Source organism: Acanthopagrus latus, chromosome 18, assembly GCF_904848185.1.
Source record: "Acanthopagrus latus isolate v.2019 chromosome 18, fAcaLat1.1, whole genome shotgun sequence".
NCBI lineage: Eukaryota > Metazoa > Chordata > Actinopteri > Spariformes > Sparidae > Acanthopagrus > Acanthopagrus latus.
The window spans coordinates 23,628,250-23,638,744 of NC_051056.1; the positions used below are offsets into that span (position 1 = coordinate 23,628,250).

At 42.6% G+C, this 10,495-nt stretch overlaps 2 protein-coding genes across 9 annotated transcripts; one reads left to right on the forward strand and one right to left on the reverse strand.

Moving 5' to 3' along the window:
- The first annotated feature begins 345 nt into the window (after window positions 1-345).
- nudt22 (nudix (nucleoside diphosphate linked moiety X)-type motif 22) lies at window positions 346-5,574 on the forward strand. 7 transcript variants are annotated; one of them, XM_037076777.1, is made up of 8 exons: window positions 346-450; window positions 620-736; window positions 2,802-2,947; window positions 3,236-3,758; window positions 3,835-3,954; window positions 4,041-4,138; window positions 5,056-5,149; window positions 5,252-5,574. In XM_037076777.1, the coding sequence occupies exons 3-8, from the start codon at window positions 2,859-2,861 to the stop codon at window positions 5,387-5,389; spliced, it is 1,062 nt and encodes a 353-aa protein (XP_036932672.1). In that variant the 5' UTR covers window positions 346-450; window positions 620-736; window positions 2,802-2,858; the 3' UTR covers window positions 5,390-5,574. The 7 variants fall into 7 exon arrangements, with proteins under 7 accessions (XP_036932672.1, XP_036932674.1, XP_036932677.1 ...); XM_037076779.1 differs by having other exon boundaries at window positions 2,821-2,947; XM_037076782.1 differs by having other exon boundaries at window positions 388-487; window positions 2,821-2,947; window positions 3,398-3,758.
- On the reverse strand, window positions 5,427-10,077 carry si:ch211-107m4.1 (heterogeneous nuclear ribonucleoprotein U-like protein 2). Of its 2 annotated transcripts, XM_037076774.1 has the most exons (11): window positions 9,401-10,077; window positions 9,004-9,080; window positions 8,655-8,885; window positions 8,398-8,510; window positions 8,000-8,257; window positions 7,359-7,481; window positions 7,143-7,244; window positions 6,841-7,009; window positions 6,337-6,564; window positions 6,215-6,255; window positions 5,427-5,843 (listed from the first exon to the last, which is right to left on the reverse strand). In XM_037076774.1, exons 1-11 carry the CDS (start codon window positions 9,925-9,927, stop codon window positions 5,775-5,777), a joined length of 1,938 nt encoding a protein of 645 aa, XP_036932669.1. In that variant the 5' UTR covers window positions 9,928-10,077; the 3' UTR covers window positions 5,427-5,774. The 2 variants fall into 2 exon arrangements, with proteins under 2 accessions (XP_036932669.1, XP_036932670.1); XM_037076775.1 differs by lacking the exon at window positions 8,000-8,257 and having other exon boundaries at window positions 9,401-10,076.
- Window positions 10,078-10,495: the final 418 nt, after the last annotated feature.

Below are 10,495 nucleotides of genomic sequence, written 5' to 3' on the forward strand. Positions count from 1 at the left end.
GAACCAAATTTTATAGACTTTATAGTGGTGAAGTCAACCACTTTCCTTCTGACTGTTCTCTCTTTTCTCTATTCAATTTTCATCTTGCGTTGTGTTATGCACATATATCTGTTTGTAATTTGTATTCTATTTATTTGTAATTGTGTGATGTCTTTATGTAGCGTTATATTCGCTTTTATTTTGTAGGTGCTACTGTGTGGTTCAGCTGAATTCTTTGTTAGCCGTTTTATTTTCAATAAAAGGTAGTAAGCTGTTGACAGGGTTGACAATCTTTTTTTGTTTTGTTTTGTTTTGTTTTGTTTTTTGTTTTCCCTAACACTCTCTTTATTGCGCAATTTAATCTAAATTACATCGCATGGATGTTTGTTTTGATTGATACCGGAAGTTGCGGGTCTGAGTTTGGGCGGCTTAACACATCACAAACACGCCCCCTGCACGTTGTTGTCACAGGTTTTTAACCCTGTTGTTACCACGTTCACCTACAGAGGTTAAATAAAGGATTCAGGCAGTGTCTAAATAGCTTTTAGAACACATCAAATGCAAAGTTTATAATATGCACAAGTATCTGCATTTGACACCTGACAGCTGTGAATAAATAATGTTTCTGATTTCATTTCAGAAATCTGCCTGCAGTTCTCACTCTTGGCCACTAGGTGGTGATGACGGGCACAATCTGCCACCCATCTGTCAAATAAAGAAGAAGGAACTACAGTCCGAGTTTTCATCTCCTCGGAAGGTAAGATGAAACTACACCGTTTCGACCCAAATTAATAAGATTACGATAGCTGTCGAGGCTGCTGTAATCACGGTACACGTTGCAGACTACTATCGGTTCAATCGTTGTACATAGTTTTGTGTTATTCTCGCTCATGTCGCGGTTCCTCTGTCTGTGTTCAGCCACAGAATGAAGTAAAGTTACAACTCAAAAAGTTGACAGTTACTTCAAACTGCTCACACTCGGAACAGTTGACAACATTTATGCTAACTCACGTAACCTAACGTATAGCATTAGCATAGTTAGCATGCCGTAACGTACACTTATTAGCAACTGAAAATATAAGTGACTCTCTTTTTACTTTTGTCTCATGATGGCTTTTTTAAAAAAAATCCCGTATGATGATATTAATTGTTTATTATTAATAAGGTCACATAAACAGTGGCCCAAATGCTGCTGCCATCTTGGTAGCATATTCCAAATGGCACCTTCAAAAACTTTCACTTTCACGACTGGCCACAGCCTCAGCCAAGATGATTCACACTTCACTGGAAAGAGAACAGCTGACAAAGAGCTCAGGTGAACCACACTGTAGTACGTTCAAAAACAAAGGGGAAAATGAAGCTGCACAAGGACATTAAACAAGGAAAATACAAATGAATATGTGCGTAAGATAACATAAGATGAAAATTATATAGAGAGAAATGAATTGAGGAGACAGACAGATCAATATAGACATCATCAGACAGGTTTCAGGGTAAAAAATACTCATAAATATATTATTTTGTTTTGTTATAAATGATTTACAGTAAGCAGTGTGTGTAGTTCTTAAAGAAATCGTGAACATTTCGGAATCATTCTAGAGAATTTCTGCAGTATCATGCATCTGGATTATTATAGTAACGATCCTGTTCTTCAGCTGTCAGGAGGTCACGCACCTGCTGTGACTTCACAGATCAGGACGAGGCCAGAACTACAGTTTTCTTAACAGATACAACTACAGCCGCATTGATTAGTTGATTAGTTGACAAATTAAAGCTGCTGTAAGTGATTTACTTTTATGAAAGTGAGTGTTAAATTGCTCTATATTCCGGCAGTAATCACTGTTGCAGGGTGTTTGGTCAGTAACCTGCGTCTGTGCCCACTTTATCCAATCAGGACAGAGAGCTCCGTAAAGCAGCGCTCCTGTCTGCTCGTGAACACGTAGAAAGCAGGATCGTCCTGTCCGTCACCTCACTGCTTATTCTATTATTATTCAACGCTCTTCATTCTATATTTAGGATGATAAAAACTGGGCCAGAGATTTTTTTCTGTGATCATTATTTGGACTCGAGTCCTGATGACAACACTGATACAGATACTTTTAAAGGTCCTGCACACACCCACACAGGTATTTTTTGGCGATGTCCATCAGACCTCTGCTTATATTTATGGTTGGGTTTTAAGTTTATGTTATATTCAAGTTGTCACACCATTATAGATGATGAATAAAGCCTCCAGGAGAGTTAAGACGTCAGCTGGATAGAGGGAAAACACCTGTGTGGGTGGACTGTGACCTTACAGGGCTTTTACTAACCAGAAGAGGCCTGTTATACACCCATCATGTAGGTGCAAGGCTATCAGGAAATCACATAAATGAAAAGAAGGTAACAACTGCAATGCAGACCATGCCTAGGCCTAGGTTAAGGGTTAGGGTTAACCCAAGTTTAATCAAATTAACTTAAACTTCTTTGGCAGGGAGGAAATGTGCAGTCATATCATCTTTTAAAAATCCGTCATATGGAATGAAGTCAATGTGGACATGTGGTTTATGTTTGCTTTGTTTTTACACTTCCCACCATCAGATATTTATTCAGCAAATGTTCTACTTAAACACAGATAGACAGCAATTACTGACAACTGCTGAATATTAGGCTAATTAGACAGATAAGTAAAAGCAGCTTTGGGTCTTTTTATTTCTGGTTTGACTTGGTATGAACAAACTGACATAAGAGCTATAATTGTGTTTGTTCTTGGCGTGACCGCTTTTTTTTGTTTGAGCGGTGGAGGGACATATATACAGACGAGGCACCTGACCTAGGCACAGTTCACTTAAACGCTTTCAGATTCAGCTCTTCACAACACGTTCCAGCTGCAGTGAGAGATGATGGACTCTGAGGTGTCTGTGCTGCTGCACTGTGCAGCCTGGAGCGGCCTGCTGGAGTCTCAAGTACAAGTGGAGCTGTCTGAAAGGTAGGAATCTCTAAAAATGGATTCAGACCATTGAATTTTATGATTATCAGGCCTTCCTACTAAACAGCAGTCACTCAAACATGTGACATATTGGGATAGAAAGTACTCGGTGCACGAGAATTTGTCCTTGTAAAAGAAGTATGTTTTCAGTAGCTGCCTTCAGTCATCACTGATGGAAAGTATAGAATAATTCTGGTCTCATCCTTTTTGTTATAGCCATTTTAAAATGGGCAAAGTGTAATTGAAGTAAGCTAATAATCGGTTGCACTTCCTCTTCTCTCCTCTCAGATTCAACAGGCGGACAGATCCGGCTCTGGAGCGCGAAATAGACAAGACGTGGACAGAGCGTGTGTCCAAAGAGCCGTGGCTTTTCAACGGGTCCAAGTTCAGACTGCACTCATTCTGCTTGGCCTCACTGACCTCTGTTTCTCCTCAACATCCACCCAACAGATCACACGGCAGCAGAAGAGTGGAGGAGAATGTATGTACGAGCGATTGTCTGCATCACTCTGCTCCAAACGGACCTGCAGAAAACGCAGGCCAACACGAGAATGGACTGCTCCTCACTCTCAGACTGGGCCTGACCTGCTATAAAGACTACCTGGGAACAAACTGGTCGTGTCGAGTGGCAGAGCTCCGTCAGCTGGGAGAGACGGAGTTCGGCGATCCTCTGGCGCTGCTGGCTCAGCCTCTGGGTGTGGGTGGCGTCCTGTGTACAGCCGATGGTCAGGTGGTGCTGATCCGGAGGAGTCAGAAGGTGGCAGAGGCAGGCGGGCTCCTGGACATGCCTGGAGGTCACCCAGAGCCGAAGGTGAAGCCAAATAAAAGTGAATGATGAGTCATTAATATTCTGATGTGTTATTTTGAACCATTTCTGCCCTCTTCAGGCTGTGTGTGAGCGTCTGGGCCAGACAGTGCGTGAGGAGCAGATCAGCGTGAGCATGATGAAGCCGAGGGCCGTCGTCTCAGAGCTGTTCTCATCTGTGTGTGCCGAGATCAGGGACGAGGTGGGTCTCACCACTCACCACTGAAAACTTACTGTTTCATGACAAACCGATCATCAGTTACGCATTTGATGAATGTATGTCCACAGGTGAATATTCCTTTGAGCTCCCTCGGACAGCCTGTCCTGATGGGTGTCGCTCTGAACCACACCAGTGCCGGCAGAGCGAGCGCTGAGTTCTACGTCAGGTACCCGTTCGTTCAGTTTTAATCCCTATGATAAACGGTAACACGTTTCTTAATAAAAGTGGTTCTAGTGGTGGAGTCGCTAAAAGTTACTAATGAAAATTAGGGATAAAAATATTAAATCCACTGTTATTTGATGAAACGTGAGAAGGTTTGTATGACAGGATTCACTGTCACCAATTTGAGCATCTCGGGCTGCAACTTACAATGTCTATTAATATATCCATTATTTTTTTGATTAATTGATTTTAAGTTTGAGCTGTCAGAAACTTGTGAAAAATGCTCATCGGTGTCACGACACTCAGTCGTCTTGTTTTGTCCACAATACAAAGATATTCAGTTTACTGTCATAGAGGAATAAAGTAAATCGAAAGTACTCAAATATAAGAAGCTAGAATCAGGTTTTACCGTTTGACTCAAACTGACATGACGTTTTAATGTGATGTTGTGAAATCTCTTTATTTCAAAGCTGCCTTTAAATTCAAGACAACTAATATGTTAGGAAATAAGCAAATGTGGTCATGTGGTTCATGTTTGCTTTGCTTTTACACTCCCCATCATCATTAGACAAATGTTCTACTTTTAAACATGTTTACACAGCAATTACCTGATAATTACTGAATATCAGACTAACCAAACACCTGAAAAGACGTCAGAGATGATCAGAGAAATGTCTGTGAAATTACAGTGCAACCATCCAATTTGACAGTCCAGGATTTAACAATGGTCTTGTATGTATTTGTTTATTTGTTGGTTTATTAGTTGCTGGTTACGATGGCAGCATAAAACATTGCAGATATAATATATTCATTAGGGTTCTAAGATAATGAGTGCAAGATGCTTGCAGAGAAACGGTGGAAGTTTTCCTCGAATCTCTTTATGAAAATTTAGTCTACAGCCGACTTCCTGTTTGTCCTCAGTTGCTCGCTGACAGGTGATGAAGTCACAAAGTTGTACTGGAAAGGAGGCGCAGAGGCCAACGAGTCCACAGATATCGTCTTCCTGAGCAGAGAGGTGGGTGGTGGAGTTTTTTTGTATTAGGAGAAGGTACGAGATGCCACAAGATGTAGATCAAATATTGTTAAGATTTAATTAAGTCTTCTCTGAAATGTGTAGGAGGTGATGCAGCTGAACACAAGCAGCCCCCTGTGGTCGGAGCTGTGTCCTTCAGCTAAAGGAGCCGTGCTGCTTTATCAGAAAGTGAAGCCAGAACAACGACACAACAATCAGCTGAACGCATCGGGGGACAGATGATTCAATGCAGACAAACGCACAAAGAGAAACATTTCAATTAAGCTCAGGGATTTATTTATCTTTGACTTTATGTAGTCTCGGACCAATACTGGTGTTAAAACTGTGCAAAATACTGTATAATTTCATAGTTTGTACACTGTACAGTAAAAACATTCAAATATTTGAATAAAAACCATAAAAAGTGACTTTTTTCAGTTGTAGGATGATTAAAAAAACTACAAAACTGATCTTTGATTGGCAAAAGCAGTGAGTGCAACACCGACCGTAGTCTGTAGTTCTCTGTAAAATTACCTGGTAATGAATGTAGCTCTCTTTTTAAAATACATGACAGTAGTAGAATTATTGTCTCTGTAAACAAAGATTCGATTGCGCCAGGTTTCTTTCTTCACCAGTAACCATCATAGCTGCTGTCTCTGTAGTAGTAACAGGCCTGGTCCTGATCAGCTGGGTTCCACTGAAATGTAAAGAACATAAAGTACATTGTGATTAGAGGCTGTTGTTGTGAAACCAAGCATCTGTCTGGTTTAGCTACAGTCAGGAGGAAAAAACAGACTCAACTCTCTCTATAGTTCAACGTGTTTATTCCACATGGAGCTGGTGTAACATAGCGAATAGATTAGATAGATAGAATAGATTCCAGATAAACCTCAGATCTGACTTCTGTTGGTGATTTTTACAAAACATAGGACACAGTAGTGAGGTTTAAGAGACCAGGTGACTTTGTTTTACTCATTAGGTTTAAACTTTAAACTTCAGCTCAGTTAAAGACCAAGAAATAGCCCCAAATGATGTTGTGTTTATTTTGTGTGTCTTCGTTACACTCACGTATCTTGGCTGCTGCCTCCAAGACTGCATGTTGCTCCACCCTACGAACAAAAAAGACAAAACATTTAAAATCTATTCTTATAAAATCTCTCAAAATACAACCAATCATTTCACACGCTGACCATGAGGTCCATTCCACTGCATCCTGTATGAGGGTAGAATGCTGTGAGGGTGGGGTCTTTTCCTGTAAAGTCGGGGTTTCTTCTTCTCCTGTTTGGGGACAGGAGGCAGCAGCCTGCAAGCCTCGTCTTTGTACTCCTGCAGGAGCTTCTGTGCCTTTTCCTGAGGCAGCTCGACGTACTGCAGCTCCTCCAGCAGGTCGCACTGCTGCTCTGGAAGACAGCAGCTCACTGAGGAAAGAAGGGAAGTTTAAGATTATTTATAGTTGTCAGAGGCTCCAGTTTTCAAACCAAAGAGAACAACAATGTATTCAAATCTTATCAAAGCACATCACTTAAGCCAATGAATTACATGACAGAACTAAATATGAAGGTTAAGAGTCCATTTTGTTTTCCCCCTCTTGTCTTGTTTAAATGAAAAGCGTCCATCTCTAAAAGAAATCCCTTTCTGACTGAAACTGGAAATGATGGTATTGTCTTTTCAAATCACTGAAGTGTAAGTGAGACCTTGGAGTTTGAGCAGGGCGGTCTCAGGGATGTGCTCCCCGTCACTCGTCTGGTGCTGGGACAGTCGTCTTCTCCACTCGTCCGCTGAGGGAAAAACCACCACCACCCGCCGTCTGAAGCCTGTGAACAGCTGCAACTTGTGACGGCGTGCAGAGAAGAGGATGTTGCACTGGACAACACAGAGAGAGAAATTCACTCGACCTTTCATCCACATGAGGGTGATGATGACTTGATGACTTACAACTAGCAAAATGGCACCACTCGACAAAAAAGTTCACCAGTTAGTTTAACTCAGAGTTAACCTGATCGAGGATGTAGTTTCCAGGAGTCTGAGCAGCCATCTTGATCAGATCAGTGAGACACTGAGAGGCCTGCTGCAGCCTGCTGTCCCTCTGTCCACCACTCTACGCACACACACACCAAACATTTGGGGATCGATCAGATATTGAACATCATCCACAATGTATTTAATTTATACAATATAAAACTTAAGAGTGGTGACAAGAGGCTCGACAGACCATCATACACGTGAGCAGCTCCTCTGTGCCCAACAGTCTGTACTGTTTCTCTGGATGCTGCTTCATGTGAGTCCTGGCCCAGTGACTCTTCCCAGAGCCCGGAAGACCAACGATCAACAACATCTGGGACAGAGAGGGAGATTCAAATGTAACACCTGCCTGTCTAGCCTTTACATCCTGTATGAAAATAACCAAAACATGCTCTTTTTAACAAATGCAGCATGGCTCGTCGGTCCACTACTTTGGTCTGGACTGAAATATCTCAACGACATGAAGTTCTGTACAGCCATTTATAAACCTGAGAGGACGAATCCTTCTGACCTACTGGTGACTCTTCCTCTAGAACCACTGTGAGGCTGACATTTGTGGTTTTGAGTGAAATGCTTCAACAACTACTGGATTAGCGGTCCTACATGCCAGGGCATTGAACATAGTGGATGTTGCACCTGCTCAATATGACTGTGTTACTGTCACTGGGACCATTTCAGAAATTGTAAACAATATTGTTTTCTGTCACATCACCAAGTCAAAACTACACATTAATGTTTTAAATAACCTTGTCATAATGTGAATTCTACATTAAACATTTCTATTTTCCACGTTCAAATGCTTTTAATGGAAACCAAATTATAGCCTCTCACCTCACACTGTGCTCTGGAGGTCGGAGCAAATACGGTGCGCACCCTCTGTGCAGCAGAAAGAGATGCCAGTGGTAGAAACCCTGGAGGACCGGGGTACCAGGGAGGAGCTGTGGGGTCCAGGTGAAATCTGACTGAACAGCTCTTACAGAGGACGTGAGGGAATAGTGTGCAACCAGAGGCACCCAGTGAAAAGGCCACACCCATGAAACGACCGTTTTTATGGAAAGAGAGCTCAACAGCACCATCGGTAGAGAAAGACTGACACACAAACAGACACACACACAGCTGAGATTAGAAAAAAAGAAATGTCCTCTAACTTTTCTAAAACTAGATCTTTTTGTCACAAGACAACGAGACAGTAAAGTTTCAAAGACTGTGGACAGAAACGTGCATCTTACAGCATAACACCCAATGATGTCTCCCACTAAGAGGGGTTCTCCAAACTCTTCCTCCGTCCCGCCTGATACTTTTTTACCGCGGCCGTCATAAGCAAAAGAGAGTTCATCTTCACCTGGTGGCAAACAGGGAGAAAGCCACAGGGACAAAGAAGCAAGTGATTTTAATTGAAATAAACTGATCTCCAGAATATGTGCCGCTGTTCAAAAACATTCTCCTGGGGAACAGCTGAAATGAACCTAGTAACATGAATCCTTACCCAGCAGCAGAGAGGTGTTAGTCATCGACCAGCCTACTCTCAGGCCGTGAGGATCCATTTCATCTTGTGTATTGGATAAGGTCCTCTCCAGCCTCACCTCAAAGCCCACCCTGCCCTGAAACACCCCATGGGTGAGCCTGCAGCCTGACCACAGCAAGGGGAACCGAGCCCAGAACCGCGGCTGACCGCATACCCCGTCAGAATCCACCTCAAAGTGGAGGTGACTGTCATCTGTGTAACGACAAGGAAACTCAGTTATCTTCACAACATCAACTCTTTATGGTTAAATATATCAACTCAATCATGGGTGTGTCATCTTCCTGCACCAGCGTGTTGTCTACAGTCTCACATGGATGTAATCTGACTCGATCTTCATCTTCCTCTCCTGTCTCCTCTCTGTCTACTGGAGGCTGTGGTGATTTGGCTCTGGGTGAGAGGAGATAGAGATGCGTGTTGCTTTAAAAACACCTTTTTCAAAAAAGATCAGGTCCATAAGAAATACACTTATGTAATGTTTATCTATAAATGAAAGTATGTAGCATTAACTGTCACACACTATACAGGATTTACAGCCAACACCTCAGTTGCACAGTCATGTTTGGCTAGTGAAAGGTCATTTTAGGAGGTATGAAAATCAGTAACTTTAGTTAAATACGAGGTTTAATAATCGTCACATTTATATGTAAACCATCCCATGTCCGTAACACAAACTTTCATTCATGAACTGAATTGAAATCCGTGTTTACCTTTTGTATCGTATTTCCTCTTTAAACTCGTAGAAAGCTCTTCCTCTGCCCTGCTCAGCCCTCCTGTCCTCTCCCGGATCCTCTGCATCTCCCTGCTGCATCTCCACCTCTCCCTGCTCCTGCTCCACCACCTCCTCCTCCTGGTACACCGACACACACCCTGAAGTAAACTCGGAGCCTGGCTGAGGTGGAGTCAGACCGGCGTCTGTCTCTGTCTGTGTGGCGGAGTCTGTCAGCTCTCTGGCGGGGCAGTCTACTTCACACCGCGCAGGGACACCAGCCTCTGTCGGTGGTGATGAGGACGGAGCGCGGACGTCCACAGTCTCGGTCGGTTCTGAAGGTGTCGGTGAGGGGACATGTTGTGTTTTTATCTCTTCCACATCGTTTTCTCCGGTTTGTCTCGCCTCACAGGCGGACCACAGCCTGCCGACCAGCTCAGCTTTCAGCCCCTTGTTGTCCAGCCCGAGTTCTTGAAGTTTGGACCGCAGCTCGGCCACTTTTAACTTCTTAATGTCCGTTAGCTTCATTGTTGAGTTGCTATTAACTCTTCTTATTCGAGTTATGGCTTCTTCAGTTAAAGAAAATAGACCTAAAGTTCACTGTTACTGTCACCACATCGGCAGCCTGGATCAAAACATCGGTTCAATATGGTGCCCTGGTTTCTGATTGGCTCCTGACTTCTTCTTCTACGGATTTCGTCCACTCAAACACCGACAGGGGACTTTACCGTCACCAGGCGCTGAGAAATGTTACTACACCTGCTGTTGGCTCATGGATAATCGTTTCTTTTTTAAAAAAAATTCTCATTGTTTTCAGGTTGAGAGGCTACTGTAATGTGCTATTGATTTCTGAAGACTGATCCTAAATTACAAAGCAGATGTTTCTGACAGTCAGTGTTGGAAGAAGGATTCAGATCCTTTACTTAAAAGGTCTTTGGGAGAATAACTACATACGTATATATAGGATTTCTAGCCACAGCTTATTTGTCACCGCTATTATGAAAGTTCATGACACCCTTGTAGACCTAATCTGCTCTGTTATTTTATTTAATCTATTTATATGCTGTTTATAGGTTTCAGTTATGTTCCTCTATAA

Coding starts and splice junctions, on each gene's coding strand:
- nudt22 (XM_037076777.1), top strand. CDS start 2,859: ATGATGGACTCTGAGGTGTCTGTGCTGCTGCACTGTGCAGCCTGGAGC. Junction 3,759..3,834: donor GAGGTCACCCAGAGCCGAAG/GTGAAGCCAAAT, acceptor TGCCCTCTTCAG/GCTGTGTGTGAGCGTCTGGG. Junction 5,150..5,251: donor TCGTCTTCCTGAGCAGAGAG/GTGGGTGGTGGA, acceptor TGAAATGTGTAG/GAGGTGATGCAGCTGAACAC.
- si:ch211-107m4.1 (XM_037076774.1), bottom strand. CDS start 9,927: ATGAAGCTAACGGACATTAAGAAGTTAAAAGTGGCCGAGCTGCGGTCC. Junction 6,565..6,840: donor CGCCCTGCTCAAACTCCAAG/GTCTCACTTACA, acceptor TTCTTTCCTCAG/TGAGCTGCTGTCTTCCAGAG. Junction 6,256..6,336: donor GCAGTGGAATGGACCTCATG/GTCAGCGTGTGA, acceptor TTTTGTTCGTAG/GGTGGAGCAACATGCAGTCT.